General features: G+C 48.5%; 1 protein-coding gene across 6 annotated transcripts; it reads right to left on the bottom strand.

The window, feature by feature from the left end:
* Positions 1-522: 522 nt before the first annotated feature.
* Positions 523-16,365, bottom strand: WNK4 (WNK lysine deficient protein kinase 4). Of its 6 annotated transcripts, none has more exons than XM_007482155.3 (19): positions 15,503-16,363; positions 13,494-13,666; positions 13,050-13,270; positions 12,510-12,667; positions 11,989-12,077; positions 11,624-11,840; positions 10,928-11,192; positions 10,529-10,650; positions 10,188-10,246; positions 9,957-10,074; positions 9,598-9,714; positions 3,781-3,918; positions 3,566-3,617; positions 2,696-3,408; positions 2,559-2,616; positions 2,069-2,465; positions 1,757-1,956; positions 1,511-1,608; positions 523-1,398 (listed from the first exon to the last, which is right to left on the bottom strand). In XM_007482155.3, the coding sequence occupies exons 1-19, from the start codon at positions 16,115-16,117 to the stop codon at positions 1,396-1,398; spliced, it is 3,813 nt and encodes a 1,270-aa protein (XP_007482217.1). In that variant the 5' UTR covers positions 16,118-16,363; the 3' UTR covers positions 523-1,395. The 6 variants fall into 6 exon arrangements, with proteins under 6 accessions (XP_007482217.1, XP_007482216.1, XP_007482219.1 ...); XM_007482154.3 differs by having other exon boundaries at positions 3,566-3,620; XM_007482157.3 differs by lacking the exon at positions 15,503-16,363 and adding an exon at positions 14,002-14,274 and having other exon boundaries at positions 3,566-3,620.
* Between the last annotated feature and the right edge of the window lie 232 nt (positions 16,366-16,597).

Below are 16,597 nucleotides of genomic sequence, written 5' to 3' on the forward strand. Positions count from 1 at the left end.
CAGGGGTGGAGTGGGAGAGTGGAAAGCTCTACTGGCTACAGTGATTGTGTTGCCCTAAGGAAATGTGAATGTTTAACTAGAATGGCTTTTCCTGCGATCTTTCCACTTGATTAGCAGGAAAGGATCACGGGAATCGTTGGGCTGTGTGATGCCAAGCCATCCTTCATGCACAAACACACTCATACTCTCATCTCCAGTTTCCCTCCACTGCCTGGGGCCCTCACAATAGCCTTTACCCACCCCTGGATAGAGAGGTGAATGGGGGTCATCCAGTCCTCATGCTTTCCGAGCTTGCCTGTGCAGGCCCAGGGTGGGGTCTGGAGGAGAGGTTAGATTGGTGGAGTTGATCATTGACCTTGAGATTACTTTAAGCTGTTGATGGCATGAAGCCAAAAGACTGGGTGTCCTCCACCTCTGCTCCCCATTGTGAGAGGAGATCTTTTAATCCCCCCCTGCCTCACTGCTGAGGCTGGGCCCCTCCACCCACCCCCTATCCCCTGCAGGGCTGACAGACCAACAGACTCATTTCCAATATTTTTATTGGCTTCTCTACAAGTCTCACTTGAGTGTGCCCAGCCCTCAGCTTTGGTGGGAGGGGGAATTAGAGGGGAAGAGTTCTCCAAGCAATTTTTATGGAGTTTTAGTGGTTGGTGCTAGGAAGCCCAAGGGCTCACTCCACACCAAGAACAAGAACAGTTTCTTCATCTGCTCCTCTTTGATAGTAACAACTAGCATTCATATAGTACTTTAAAAACAAAAACAAAATCTTGCTGTTTTAGAATCTATATGGATTGGTTACAGGACAGAAGAGGTAAAGGCTGGGTAATTGGGTTAAATGACTTGCCCAGGGTCACACAGCTAGGATGTATCTGAGGCCAGATTTGACCCCAAGTCCTCTTGTTTCCAGGCCTGGCTCTCTATCCTGTGGGTCATCTAGTTGTGTGCTTTCAGGCTTTAAAAAGGCTTTACAAATTTTGTCTCATTTCTTAGGGTATTGATGCTTTTCCCTTGTTTCCCACCCCTGTCTCTGGAATATGACAATCATCATAGCTGACAATGAAAGGTTTATGTAGCACTTTTAAGATTTGCAAAGCACTGTATAGACATTTTTTTGGGGTCCTCACAACCCTGTGAGGTAGGGACAGCCATTTTTATCCTGTTATACATCCAGATGAGAAAACTGAGGCACAGAGGGTTAAAAGTGACCTGCCCGTGGTCACAGAGTATCAGAGGAAGGATTCAGATCCAAGTAACTCCTGATGTCAAGCACTGAAGTCTTTTCACTGCGCCACACTGCTACTCTATCCTGGTGTAGCATGCTGAGTTATATTGATCAAGGATCAGGTCCTGAAGGCACCAGCTCTCCCCTGGTCCCACACTGCTTCAGTTCTGGGTTCACTGAAGGAAAAAGAGAGGAGGCTGAACAGGCTTGGAAGACGGGGAGAATTCTCAGGTAGTTTTCCCCCAGTATCTTCCTCCCTTCTGCCCTCAGTCCCTAGCTCCCCCTCACCATCCTGCCAAAATCCCCAGCGAATGTCACCCCCTTGCTTGGTCGCTGTTCTTGAGAGCCAGTGCTGCTGCCACTTAAAGAGTTCCTTCTCATAATGCCTGGGGAAAGGATGGATACTGAGTGAGAGGAACCAGGAGAGAAGATGGGGGAGGGGGTTGTGCCACTCCAACCAAGGTGGGCACTCAGAGCCTGAAAGAAACCAGGGAAGAGGGGCTTGCTGAAGGAGTAGGAGCTGGGGTGCCTTACCAGGGGGTGGAGGTTCTGGGCGTTGCAAGCTGTTTCGTCGAGAGGCAGGGAAACTGCCCTTGGAGATGCGACGCTGTCGGCTAGAAAGCATGGTGGCAGGAGCCACTATGCCTGGTGGAGGTTGCTTCCCTAGCCTGCTGTAGAGGTCCTCGATCTCTTTCTTCTGCATCATCTGCAATGTCTCCACCTCAGACAGGTGTCTATGACAGTATAAAATAGTTGACCATAAGAGGAGGACCCAGCATGTGCACATTGACTCCCCCTTCCCCCTTGCCGCACTCCCAAAGTTTACCCCATGTCATTCCCCCTCACTTCTGACGAAGATTCTGCAGCTCCGCCCATATCTCTTCATCCTCCCCGCTGCTCTCTGAGTCCCCACTGCTCAGACACAGGCTGTTGTATGTGTAGTTCAACCACACCGGGCTGGGCTGGCTTGGAGGAGGAGGGCTGCTGCCCATCCAGGACTCTTTCTCCTCCTGCCCATCCTCCCCCTCTGCTCCAGGCCCCAGACCCTCTGTTGCCCGATCGCTCTCAGCTAGAGCCTCCCCAGTCTCTGGCCCTCCTTCAGCACTGTCCTCTGTGTCTGAACTCTCAGGGGTACAAGGTTCTGGGGAACCCGGAGGTGGAGCTGGTGGCTCTTGGAGAAGGGGTTCAGCTGGTTCTTTTGATGAAGTCACTTGGAAACGCCCAACAAGCTGTGGCTTCCCTTCTGTTGTTGATGCCCAAAGAAGAAAAGAGAGCAGGGATTAGATATTTGCTGAGAGACTAAACGGGTGAAGTCATTAGAGATTAGGTGGCACACCTTCTGTGATGGGTGACAGCCTAGTTTCAACCAGGAGTGACTGCGAACTGAGGACGGCCTAAAAAGATTGGAATAGTTAAAAGGCAAGTTACGATCAAGGTCTCCAAACTTTCCTCGGTACCCCCTTTTATACTCACCCCACTTTCCTCTTCAGCTTTGGACGCTGGAGAACTTGACAAGCCACATGGTACAAGGGGTGCTGGGGGACTTGGCAGAGGGGCAGGAGGGCTTGGAGGTCGAGGAAGGAGCTCAGGTTGGGGTGTTAGCAGGGACTGAGCCACAGTCATCACAGCCAGAGAGAAGGCACCAGCCAGGGAAAGGAGGGGTGTTGAAGGGGGTGGAGGAAGAGGAGGAGATGGACTTGGAGGAAAAGAAGTACTGAGTGTGAACTGGGAACAACTAGGTGGAAATGGAGGTGGGGAACTGGGGAGAAATGAAGTATTTGGGGGGAGCTGGGAGGATGTGATGGGGGATGGGGAGGAATTAGGGGAGAATGTAGGTAGAGAAGTAGAGGGATAGGTAGGGGGACTTGGGGGGAATTGAGAGGATGTGGTGGGGAACTGGGAACTAGGGGGAAATGGGGGTGGAGAATTGAGGGGAAAAGGAGGGACACTTGGTTGTTGGGAAGTGATGGGGAACTGGGAGGGACTGGAAGGAAATTGGGAGGAAACGAGGGGATATGGGGAGGAAGTAATAGGTAAATGGGGAGTTTCAATGGGAAAGGAAGGACCTGGAGAAAAGGGGCTCCCAGGAGACAAGGGGTACCCTGGTGACAAGGGGAGTCCAGGAGACAGAGGGGAGGAAGGAAAGGATGTCCAGTTTCTCTGCTCCAGGGAGGTACTGTTGGTCTCTGCAAGGGAGAAAGGGAGAGTTTAGACTGCAGCTTCTAGTCCCAGGCCTCCCTTCCACCATAGGCTCTGGTTAGATCATCTTCCCATATCAATCCCTTGAGACACCCCTTCCTTCTCTAGGGATCAGCAAGGGCAAAGGGAAGACTCAGTACATACCACTGACTGGGAGTGAGAGGGGGCCAGGGAGAGCCGGTATCATGGGCTCCTCCTGCTGGAAACAGGGAGTTTGCGTCACAAAATGGAAGGTCTCCAGTCTTGAAATAGGGGAGCTCAAGTAAAGGAGGTTGTAGAGTGAAGGGGTTGGGGTGATAAAGTATCTTACAGTGAGTGGGGGGTAGGGTGTTGATTATAAATGTGGCAAGAAAGCTGACCTGGGGAGCTGGAGCATCTGCAGAGGCCCCCACAGGGCCTCCTTCTCTCCTTAGCAAGGTCTCCACTCGCTGAATAATTTCCCGAATCCGGCCCAGGAATCCATTCTGCTCAGATGGTAGAATGAACTCATTATATACCTGGGGAAATTCAACATAGGTTAGAGTGAAGGATCAGTTCTTCCTTCTTCCTCTCAACAAAAATACTCTTTGCTCTTATTTCTCCAGATCTCAGTGACTGCTTTCAATCACAAGCATCTGGGTGGACTTAAGGAATGCCTAGCAAAAGTGGAATGCTGTTCCTCATGCTCTCAGTACTTAATCCCTGCTCAAATACTATTTCCTATTCCTGAGCTACCTTGCTCCCATACGTATCTCTTCTTGTTCTCATATCACTTTCCTTTAGATCTTCAATATTTTTTTAAACCCTTACCTTCTGTCCTAGAATCAATACTGTATATTGGTTCTAAGGCAGAAGAGTGGTAAGGGCTAGGCAATGGGAGTTAAGTGACTTGCCCAGGGTCACACAGCTAGGAAAGAATCATGGACCTGGAATCAAAGGACCTAAATTCAAATATTTGCTCAGTCACAATTTGAGCAGAGAGAAGCCTCTCAGTCTCTGATAGGGTTGGACTAGATGAACTTCCCCTTATAAAATTTATGATCCTATGAACTGATAGTTAATAGCTATAAAATAAATGTAATATACTTATAAATAGCAACAATATTATTATTAGCTATTATTATAATGGTTAGCTACTATTTATGTAGCTTTTAAAGGTTTGTAAAGCCCTTTACATTCATTATCTTATCAATTCTCTTAATAGTCTGAGGTAGGCCATACAAGATATTTTTATTTACAAGTTACAGAAGAGGAAAATTAGATCCTCTATTCACACTCTTACTTGTACAATTGCAATAGTCTCTCTTTTTAAAAATCCTTACCTTTTGTCTTAGAATCAATACAAAGTGTTGGTCCTAAGAATAGCAGTATGGAGTAGGTAATTAGGATTAAGTGACTTGCCTGAGGTCACATGGCTAGGAAGTGTTTGAGGTCAAATTTGAACCCAGAATCTCCCCTCTCCAAGCCTGGCACATTCACGGAACCATTTAGCTGCCCTAGCAATAGCCTCTTTTGTCTCCCTGCCTAACATCTCTCCCCTTTCCTATCCATCCTCTAAGTAGCTGATAGAGATAATTCCTAAAGCACAAGTCTGGCCACCTTAATCCCCTACTAAACTCCAGTGGTTCTCCATTATCTTTTTTTTTTGTCATTGTATTCCCAGTACCTGGCTCATAGTAGGGTAATAAATAATGGTTCATTGATTGATTGATTAACTAATGATTAAAATGACAAGTCTATGGCCCACTGAGAGTTAGCAAATAAGTATTAGAGGCAGGAGTAATAGTTTGCATCTGAAATTATTTCCACTACCCCACACCACCTACATCTCTTACAAGGCAGCTTGGCTTCACACCCTGTTATTCCTTTGGAGGAGAGTACTACTGGCCTTTCGACCAGTCTTATTTTGTATAAAATACTTGTGCTAGATGAAGGAGAGGATAGAGAAACTCAAGAGTACAAGACACACCCACACAAAAGGACAGCTAGCTACAGAAGACAGAAAATGCGTCATAGGTTCATCTGAATTGTCCAGGCTGTAGGACCCTGAATTAGTTAGGGCCAAGACCAGAGTTAGTGGGATTTTAAATCAGTCTGGAAAGATGGGTCAGATTCAGAGAGATGAATTCACCCATTCATTCCTCTGGAAAGGTGGAAAGGAGAAAGGAGGGCTTTCAACTTGGGGGTGACATCATGAGTACAGTTGGGAATTCACATGGCCAATTCAGGGAATTGGTCCAGACTGGCTGGAGTACAGGATACATGGAGGGGAGGAAATAGTAAATGAGAGAGCTGGAAAGAAAGATTGGAGCCAGATGATGGAGGACCCTGAATGTCAAGGTAAGAGAGGTGTCCTTTATTCTGCAAGCAGTCAGGGGCCATTAAAGGGTTTTGAGAGAGAAGGAGCAGGGGGTGGGTAGATGGAAGGGAGAATGTTTCAGGAATTATTTTTACTGCCAAGCTCCTCAAATGGCTTTCACTCCATCCCTGCCCACCCACAACACTGCCAAAACTACTGTCTATGAGGTTGTCAGTGACTGCTGTCATTAATCCTACTTGACACCTAGACCATCTAATCCTCATTGACACTTTTTCCTTTGAGTTCTATGGCTCTTGCTTCTTCTAGTTCTCCGACCTCTTGAACCACTCCTTGTCTGTTTCCTTCAATGATTCCTTTTCCCATTCTCAGACTATTGGTGTCTTCTAAGACTCAATGCTCCGTCTTCTGTTCCTCTCCCTTTATACTCCTCATCTGGTCCAACTGCAAAGCTTCAATTATTCCTTCTCTATTTAGTCTTCCACTAAATTCCCATCCCCAGATTCTTCCTATTCAGAAATACTATCTTAAAGGCAATGAATTCTCAATTGAATGAGTTCATCAGAGAACTGGAAGGAAATTTAGGAGTTCATCTAACTTAACCGCTTTATTTTGTGGTCAAGGAAACTGAGGTCCAAAGATTTGAAGTGACTTGTTTGAGGTCACAGAGGCAGTAAGGAATACAGCCTGGATTCAAAACCACATATTCTGTAGAGAGATAGACAGAAAGATAGGTAAATAAACAGATGGATTGATGGATAGGTGGGTAGATAAATGAATGGATAGTTGGATTGATGGGACGATAGATGGATGATAGAAAAATGGATTGATGGAAAAGTTGATAGTTCCGTGGGTAGATGAATAGATAGGTAGGTAGATTGATAGACAGAACATTTATTAAGTGCTTACTATGTACATTGTACCAAGCTCCAAATCCAGGGGTTTTTCCACTATACAACATGACTTAATAGAGTGTGCTTTGGAGTCAAGAAGAACAAAGGTTCAGATCCCTGCCTTTGACACTGACTTTGTGACACTGGACAAGTCACTTAACCTCTTAGTGTCCTAAGCAACTCTCTAAGACTTTCTGTTTCAGAGAAGATGCTGGCCTCATTTTCCTCATTCTGGAGTTCCCTATATTGGTGAAATCATAATTCCAATCCCTATCCTCTTTCCACTAGGCAACACTGCCTCTCAATCTTCAGCCTGGGGAACCATTTCCATTCCTTTAATGGCAGTTTTCTTATTCCAGTCTTCTAGATTATAAATTCTAGTTTAGTCCTTGATTTTTCCTTTTTTGTATATCCAATATTCAACATATACCCATTCACACCCAATACACATGTGTGTCTATAGGTATATGTGTGCTGCCCATCTAGTCATCAACCCATCCATTTATCTCTGTCTATCTTTCTCTCTGTCACCAGATACACAAAGCACTATATCCAAAATGTCACTGGACTCAACTGACAATGAGTCCATCCAGTTCTTTCTTAAATTTCCTTGGAGTTCAACTCTCTTCATATCATTTCTGGAGCCTGCAACAGCCTCTTAGCCAATCTTTCTGTTACTGGTCTTTTTTTTCTAATTTATTCCACACACAACTAACAGACTAACCTCCCTAAAATATTGCTTCCATTATGCTATTTTGATATTCAAGAATCTGCAGTAGCTCCCTATTGCTGATCACATTGTACATAGACCCCAAACCTTTCTGCCTGGCTTTTAAGACTTGCCATAACTTGGTCCTGATCTGCTTATATGACATTTCCCTGTATTGGGAACACAGGAACCCTTCCCTCTATTCCTAATTTCTCCCAGTCCACAACACATGAACACACCCCATGCTTAATTTCCATCTATAGTTCTCTTAGCTGGATTACCCTCTACTTGACTCCCACACCCCTTCACCTAAACAAATCCAGCAAGACATTTTGAGCCTAATCCTTGCCCTTCTCTGTGAAACCTTTTCTGTCTTTTCCTTCTTTATTCTCTCTGAACTACCACAAAATGACTCAATACTGCTAAATCTAATTAGATAGAGGGCTGGGCCTAGGTTCAGGGAGACCTGAATACAAACCTGGTTTTAGACACTGGCTCTGTGATGTTAGGCAAGTCACTTAACCTATGTTTGCCTCAGCTTCCTCTTCTATCAAATGTGGATAATAACAGCACTTACTCCCAGAGGACTGTTATAAGGATCAAATGAGATAATATTGCCTGGCACATAGTAGGAACCATATAAATGCTAATCCCCTGCTCCCCACACAGGTTAGTGTCACTTCCCCATTTAGAATGTATGATCTCTGGGACCAAGATTGTGGCCCACATTTCTTTTGTATGCCCCAGAGCACCTAATGCAACAGAATGCTGAATGCTATAAAGGTATTCATGGGAAATTTGACTGATCAGCTCAAGTCCAAACTCCTGAGCCTGGCATTGAAGCTAAAACAACTGGTCCCAACATTTCTCCCCCTGTTGACCAATATCACCAGTTAAGCCAGTTTTTAAAAAATCATCCTTCATATTGACCTTTATTAATGCTGTTTCCCCTACTTGGAATATCATTCCCCCTTCCTCTTAATTAGCCTAAATTTTGAACTTCCTCCAAGCCATCTCTTGGATATTCACTCCTACTTAATGAAAAAAAATTTCTACTTTTCAGACCTCATAAAATATATTTTTTTTCCCAAACCCTTCTCTTCTGTCTTAGAATCAATACTAAGTATCTGGTTCCAAGGCAGAAAAGCTAGGCAATTGGGATTAAGTGAGATGCCTTGGATCACATAGCTAGGATGTGTCTAAGGTCACATTTGAACTCAGGATCTCCTATCTTTATGCAGCCGTCTAGCTGCCCCAGACCTCATGTTTACCTCTCAAGCACTTATCAAGCATATAATTTCCTCAATATGTATCATCTCAATAAAATCAGTTCAGCAATTCAATACTCATTTGGCAGCTAATATATAAAGAGAACCATGCCAGTTGCAAGAGAAATAAAAGCAACTTTTTATCACTTCCAGGCCTTAGCCTAGTGCTCTGCACATTTTTTTATTCAGTCATTTTCAGTTCTTTGTGACTCCATTTGGGGTTTTCTTGGCAAAGAGACTAGAGTGGTTTGCCATTTCCTTCTCCATCATTTTATAGATGAGGAAATTGAGGAAAACAGGATTAAATGACTTGCCCAAGTCACACAGCTAATAAATGTCTGAGGCCAGATTTGAACTCGGGAAAATGACTCTTCCTGACTCCAAGTCCAGCACTCTACCCATTACACTGCACAGAAAGCATTTAATAAATTTTGATTGAATTAAATGGAAGGCTAGCCTTAGCTATAAAAATCATCATTGATTTGATTGGTTCTCAATGAGCTAATCAAAGACTTGGAGTTGGAAGGTACATCAGAAGCTATCTAGCCCAGTTGCTTGATTTTAGAGATAAGAAAACTGAGACCTATGGAGGCCAAGTGACTTATCCAAAGTCAGACAGGTAATATGTATCAGGGGTAAGACTTAAACTTGGTTCTTTGACTCCTAGCCCTTAGCACAGTGCCTGGTACATAGTAGGTGATTAATAATGTTTCTTGACTTACTCATTGACTCTAGAACAAGGGCTCTTTCCACATTACCTTTTCAATCTCTTTAATCTTTGACATTATATCCATGTCATTCTAATGAACACTTGGCTAGATTTTCCCTTATGTTCTTCCCTTGTCTTATGGATTCAAGTAATTTTCCCCCAAATGGCCTTCGAGGCCAAGAACCATTGCCTTTTTCTTTCTTGGTATCCCCCACCATGCCTAGAATAGGGCTGGGGGCCATCAATATAGAGAGACCCATTCTGGGCCCAGTCATGAAATCCTCTTTCCCTTTCTCCTAACCATGGCAGCTGCGATCTCCTCAGGACTATCTCCATCCAAGTCGAATCGGAAGGTCACCATCTTGCTGTTGTGTGTTTGCAACTGACACTCAACGACTCGATCATTCTGGTCCGACACCTTTGGGTACAGAATTAGCATGGGATAGAGGTCATTGCCCTAACCCCAAGTGATAGTGACTAAACTTTAGGGAAAGAGGACAGGTTAGACATCAAAACCAGATCACAGAATAGGTCCTCATTTCCATCTATAATCTGTGTTCCCAGCCCCTTCCCACCGTCCTTCATGATTCCCTCATGATTCCCTCCTGGTCCTTCTTGTGGTATTCCCAGAGTCCAATTGTCCCATCACCCCTTTCTCACACTAGTAACACGTAAGCGGGATCGAGGTCTGCGCTTTGGACTTCTCCCAGGGGGTCTCTTCATTCTTCCTGGCCCTTCTCCCACATCACTGAGCCCTGATGCTGCATCTGAAGTATAACTGGAGAAAATGGAGATAGAAGAAAAAAGAGGGAGGTTGTAGGCACACTATCCCCAATTCCTCCTCCAATCACATCCCAACACCCACTCTATCCACCCTAGCTCAGAACATACCTGTCCCCAGGAGAGAAGTCACTAGCAGGACCAGATCGAGGAATGGACAAGGCAAAGGCCTGGGAAAGAAGATGAAAGGATATGGGGTCAAAAGAAATTGGACAACCCCTTCCCATTCTGACATTCTGTGATTCTGGATTTTGGAGGGTCACAGTCAAGGATCCTGACCTCCTAGGAAATTGGGTCAGGAGCAGCAGTCAAGAATGGTAAGTTTCCAAGAAAGTATTGCCAGGGACCATGGGGTCAGAAGGAGGGAACATCCAGGCCCATGGGTTTGCTAAGTCAGAAGATGAATTAGAGCTAAAACCAAAGGATCCCCTTCCCCAAATTTAGCCTCTCACCGAGGGCAAGGAGATCTGGGGATCAGCAGGGCTAAATGGTTCCCTTCCAGGAGGCTGGAGCACTGGGTCTGAATTTTCAATGAAGCCAGAGGAGCTGAGGTAACCATCAGTCTCACAGTCCGCTGCCAGAGAGGGGCAAAGAAAGGGGAAATTAGAAAGGGCTAAGAGAAAGTTGCTGGATAGAAAAGGAGTATGCCTGAGTGGTAAAGGGCCTTAAACCCAGTTCCATTTCTTCCTTCCTAGAGACAGCTAGCTGAAGGGCTAGAAGCAGGAAGAGTCTTTCCCATCCAGTTGGGGTGACTGTTCTAAAGAGGTGGTATGGGGTATTACAAGTCCAGCCCCAAGGATCCAAAATCCCAGATTGGGGCTGCCCAGTGCCATAAGTCAGGGATGACGTACAGGTGGTAGAAGAGTAGCTGGCATGGCGGAAAAGGAATGGCTGGTGTTGATCTGCCTCTGGTTCCTCAGGTTCAGGAAGGAAGGGAGCTTCAGGACCAGGAGCTGTGGGGGCAATGACTGGAGGTGGTCCGGGGGGTGGTGGAATCTGCTCTGTCTCCCTTGCTCTCCGAAGTTTCTCCCTTTTGCGCTGGATGGCAGCGACCCTTTCTCTTACAGCTCTAGCCACTGGTTGGTAATCTGCTTCACAGACTAGTCCCAGAGCCACCTGATGGGAAGGAAAATGACAATGAATACGGAGACAGACATGCTTACACACATTTAAAATAGAACCCCCAGCCATCATTCCTCCAAATCACCAGATCCAGGATTAGAAATGGATGAGATCTCCAAGACTTTCAACTTCAATTTCCCTACCAACTGAGCATGGGGAAGAGATCTTATTCAGCCCCTAGGATATACTTAGATTCCCTTTTTAACCCAGATTTCCCCCAAATTAGCATCATGCACCTCAACACCCCAAGCTTCCTTTCCTAAACTGGCTGGACCCAACATTCCCTCTCCCCCTCTCCTCTTTCACATCACCCACACTTGGATCTTGCTTTCTTTCCTCACCTTGCCCCTTCTTCCATGCAGTAACATGATCCTTCCCCCACAAAACACATCTCCTCCCTTGTCCTTAATATCCAGCCCTCTCACCATTTCCTGTGCCACCTCCTCAGCCGCATCCCTTCCCAGTTGGAACAGAAACTCAATGGCCTGGTTGTCCCGAGGACGGCCAACTCTCCTGGCATCCTCCATTCGCAACCACAACTTCAGCCCCTGCTTCTCCCCATCGTCCTCTTCTGCCAGTTCCACATGCACTCCTCGCTCCTCTCGGAAAAAAGCATGGGCCAGGAGGTCCTGGATGGTGAACCTAGGAGTGGAGCAGGTAAGATTAGTTGAGGCTGATATGGGGTTCTCCTTTCTCCTCCCCTAGCCCTCCTTGTCTCAATCTTCTTACTTCATTTCCCTCTTCCCCACCCCACCCCCAAATCTTATGCAATTCCAATCGCAACCCCCACCTTTCATTCTTATCAGTCCGTATACAGCCTTCAATTATCTCCTTCAGCTCTGGTATCTTCACTTTGTGAAAGCTATTAGGCTTGGTGCCCTGGGCAGAAGAAAGAAGAGAAGGGAGCAAGACTTAGGGTTTGCCTCTCTCCACCCTCTACCACCTAATTTCTCTCACAAATTGCAGAATGGATGACGATGGAAATAAAGGTTAGAGCCTTTGTCTTCTCAGAGGGAATATATATGGGTGTGTGCATATCCAGTAATATGTATTAAAAACGAGGCAGCAAATACTATCAACAAAGCAATGGGTTCAAATCAAGAAAACATCTAATGCCCAGTGGACTTACGCGTCGGCTATGGGGGGTGGGGGGGAGGAAAAGAAAATGATCTATGTCTTTAACGAATAATGCTTGGAAATGATCAAATAAAATATATTAAAAAAATAAAAAAAAAAAACGAGGCAGCAAAGGAGCCTGGGAAGAAGAACTAGAATCAGTTGTTGGGGGATCCTTCCCTTCCACTTCCTCACCGAAGTGACCTTTCGATAAATTTGCGCAGCATTCTGACACTCAGAATAGGGGTACTCCGAAGTGGCCATCTCCAACATGCACATGCCAAATGCATACACATCCACTGCCTCATCGTATTTCTCCTCGTACATCTCAGGTGCCATGAATTCCGGGGTCCCTAGATGGGAGCAAAATGGGGATCAACTGGTGGCTTCTGTTCTCTCCATGATCCCGTAATAGAGGAGTTTCGACTAGGGCAAGAACCCGATAAGGCGAGAGTATTTCGGGAGTGAGGAGAGAGCAGGTTGAACCCCACATCTGTATTAGGGCCCGGTTGGCCAATGCATGCTCATTTGGGGTTTAAATTCTTTCGGTATTTGGTCACACTGCCAAGGAGTTGCTATAGCCTGCTATACCCAGATCTCAAAGGTTCCCGAGGTGAGGTTGGGGCATTCTGGGACCGCTCCAGTACTTCTCTAACTCTACAGTGAGTCAAGTGGGGGAAACAAATGGGAGCGAGGTAAGAAAGAGTCAAGGTAGACTGCAGTGGAGTAGCGCACCGATGACGCTTTTGGCAAATGAGGTGCGCTTCAGGGTGGCCAGGCCAAGGTCCCCGATTTTGACGGAGCCGGTGGGACCGGTAATAAAGACATTATCGCACTTGAGGTCCCGATGCAAGATAGGGGGGTCCCGGGAATGCAAAAAGTGCAGCCCACGCAGGATCTGTCGGCTCCAGCGCTGAAGAACTCGAGGCTTCATTTCCCGGAATCGCCTCAGGTATCTGGAATGAGAAAAAAGGATGTGAGTTTAGCTCTAGGAGAATCTAGAGCCTGGAGTCCTCTTTGGTGGAGCTCTTTCTGGGATCCTCCATCTCCTCTACGGAGCGCCCCTGTGCATAACCCCGCTTCATTCTCGAATAGCTCTCCCCACTCCCAACATTTCCCCTGCGCTTTCACCTCTGCCCTCTTCCCTGAGTCTTGATGGCCCGTGGTTCCCGAACTCACGTCTTGAGAGTGCCGGAAGTCATAAGTTCAGTAACCAGCACGATGCAGACCTGGCCCTTGAGTACAGATTTCCATGAGTCGTAGAAGCGGACGATATTCGGGTGCTGCAGTCCTTTCAGCATCTCCACTTCCTCGGAGAAACGCTGCCTCTCCGCCCGGGACAGTTTCCGAGTCTGAGGGAGGGGGAGCAGTGGATGGCATTTGGAACCCAATGCCTAGGGGGTGTCTCTCAAACTTCGAGAATGCCCAAATAAGCATTGCAACGAACAGCGGGGTCTTCTTCGGGATAAGAGCGGTAGGGGGAAGCCAAAAGAGTCTAAGAGGAAGGGAATGGGCGGGGGGCGCTGTAGGGGATGAGACTTGAGGAGTAGGGCTGAAGACTCCGGGAGGTCTGGGTCCTGGGGGTGGGGAAGGGGCTGGGCTGGGGGCGGGTGGGGCTCTTGCCCAATAGGCTCCCGGGTCTCGGCCCCACCCGGACCGCCCTCCCGCTCTGGCTCCAAGGACGCACCCGACGCGGTACACGGACCCCCATGGACGAACACAAGCGTCTTTATGTGGTACGGTCCAGGGGCCTAGAGTTCAATGCTGTCTTTGTGCCCAGCTCCGGTGCTGGGAGTGGGAGGGGGCGACCTGGGGCCCGAGGGGGAAGCATGTTGGAGGAAAAGTGGAAAGGCAGGAGGGGGAGGCTGAAGAGGAAAGGTAGGAGTACGAGAGGAACTAGGTAGACTAGAGTCAAGGTAGGATTGTAGAGAGGAGTGCGAAGATCCTGGACGAGGCTTCCTGGAGCCTGAGCCCCTGCCTCTCCCCGAGACCTACCCTCCACCATTCGCCCCAGCCCCACGACTCTCCTCCCTCATCTCCACCCCCCTCATTTTGGCCGCCTCTCTCCTCCTGGCCCTGGTCCCAGGGCGCGGCGTTGGCAGGAGTGAGGGACCAGCCTGGTGCCAGGACCCGAGGGGAGGGACCCTTCCCTCAAGGTGCCCACTCCGCCTCTGCTCCTCCCCCACGAGTCTCATTGAAAGATCGGGGTCTAAGTAGTCTCTCTCAGGACCCAGAGATGGAAACTACAGCGGATTCTATTCTTCAAGTCATAGTGAAATCTGAAGTAGGGCAGGGGGAAGAGGGAAGAGGGGGACAAGAGCGATTTCACACTCCCCTTCCAGTACTCACACTCTAGAGCCCAGACCCACACTTCAAGGGTTGGGGTCGATGGTGGGGCCAAGAGGGAATTGAGAAATCAGGTGTGCTCCGACACCCAGCACAGGACATAGGGTCCCTGTTCTCGCTTTCTCGAAGGTTCCAAGGATTTTTTTTTAGGGGGGAGGGTACTTCTCTGAGTTAATGCTGCCAGAAAAGCAGACTAGAGTAACGGGTTCTAGAGGTTCCCGTATAGTCCTTGTCTTCTTGCACTACTCCCCAAATCCCCGAAATATAGGTCCTGCTGAGGTCCATCTAAATCCCCTGCGCTGAAAAGACCCTGCCTCAGAGACTTGAAACTTCTTTCTCTGCATCCATGACCTCCAGTGACCTCTAGGGAGGGAGCTTGAGGAGAAAGGATCCAGGGTTGGTCTCCCTTTAGATCTCTGAGGTTGAGGTGAGAGGAAGAGTAAGCAATTAACCCCTCAGGGTCAACCCCAACTCTCTATCTGGACAGCTCAGGCCAGCAACCGGGATCGGTGACCAAGCTCTCCTCTGACCTAAAGCTGAGGTGAAAATTAGGGAAATCCTAAAGGCCAACAGACCCCATTGCACGCTGCCCATCAGTTTTTTTCTGTGGGATCTCTGTGGTCCAGCTAAAGTGATCAGACTAGCAGTAACCCTCAACGCAGTTCATTTGGGACAAGTGGGTAAGAAAGAGGCAAGGGAGACAAACTTGAGATCCTGCCTGCGTTCCCTCAATCCAGGATCTCTTAGCCGTGAAGATTCCACAGAAGGGGTTCCTGGATTGGAAGGGATTTGCTACCTTCTCTTGACCTCTGCCACAGTTCAAGTGCCCCCCAAACTCTCACCTGCAGTTCACACCAGGCGACCTCCACCGTAGTATCCGTGTCCAAACCCCTATAGACAGTCTTAAAGGAGCCACGTCCGATCTCGATGTCGAACTTAAGATAGCGGCCGTCCGGGGACGTGGCCACAGCCTGTGTCTCTGTATCTTCCTTCTCCTCCAGTTCTCGTAGCCTCTCCGGCGCCACCCCACCGGGGCTCTGCAGCATCTCCCCGAAACCCAGGCCTCCCCCCGAACCTGAGAGTTCCGGACGCCCTAGATCTTCTGGCTTCCCTGCAGGACCCCCGCTCGGTGCGCCCTCCGCCTGCTCCCCGGAGCTAGGCTGTAAAGGCTTGGGGGAGCCTGGGTTGCTTAAATCCGGAGGGCCCGGGGGATCAGGGAGGGGCGGGGCGGGCTCAGACCAAGTACTCAGAAGCCCCAGGTCTACTGAACTGCGGCGGCTGAAACGCGTGGAACGTGGTCGGAGCTCCCCTTTTCCGGAGAAGCGACGCATCCGCCGGGGTACCGGGCCGAGGCGAGGAGTCCCGGCAGGAGCGGGAGGCGGCTGGGACCTCAGCGCCAGGTCCGCCTCGGTCTGAGACATAGGAACAGGGGGATCCGGAGCAGGGGGAGCCAGCATCAGGAAAGAAAGGGTCTGATGGCACTGGAGACCAGGAGGCAGGGGGAGCAGGACTCTGCGCTTTGGGGTCTGAGTCTAGAGAATTGCGCTAGCTCAGAGCCTCGCTCGGGTTAGGGCTCGAGCTCCTGCAATAGGGCTCCAGCCCCGGCCCCCAGCTCTCCTGCTTCAGAGCTCCGCCCCTTCCATTTTAGTCCTGCCCATAGGCCCCTCAGTTGGGGGGCTCCCTCCCTAACCTCCGCCTATCCTCCACCCCACCCCTCCCGCCCACCCCTGGCCGCCCCTTCGGGGTTTCTGTGTTCTCACATTCCCCCAGCGCGAGCCAGGAAGGGTTTGGTTATTGATGCTGCTAAACCTGCCTCATTTCAGACTCCACCCCTTAAGACCCGCTCCGTCTCATCTCCCACAGATACTCGCCCTCCCCCTCACAGCTGACAACCTCTCTCCAAGCGCTTTCCCCTAGAAGTCAATTCTTGTTCTGAA

Source organism: Monodelphis domestica, chromosome 2 (assembly GCF_027887165.1).
Source record: "Monodelphis domestica isolate mMonDom1 chromosome 2, mMonDom1.pri, whole genome shotgun sequence".
NCBI lineage: Eukaryota > Metazoa > Chordata > Mammalia > Didelphimorphia > Didelphidae > Monodelphis > Monodelphis domestica.

Excerpts from the sequence above, each read along its gene's own strand:
- WNK4 (XM_007482154.3), bottom strand. The coding sequence starts at position 16,117 with ATGCTGGCTCCCCCTGCTCCGGATCCCCCTGTTCCTATGTCTCAGACC. Across the intron at positions 12,668-13,049 it reads ATTTGCCAAAAGCGTCATCG|GGACCCCGGAATTCATGGCA; the intron begins GTGCGCTACTCC and ends GCTCCCATCTAG. Across the intron at positions 1,957-2,068 it reads CTGCAGAATCTTCGTCAGAA|ACACCTGTCTGAGGTGGAGA; the intron begins GTGAGGGGGAAT and ends ATACTGTCATAG.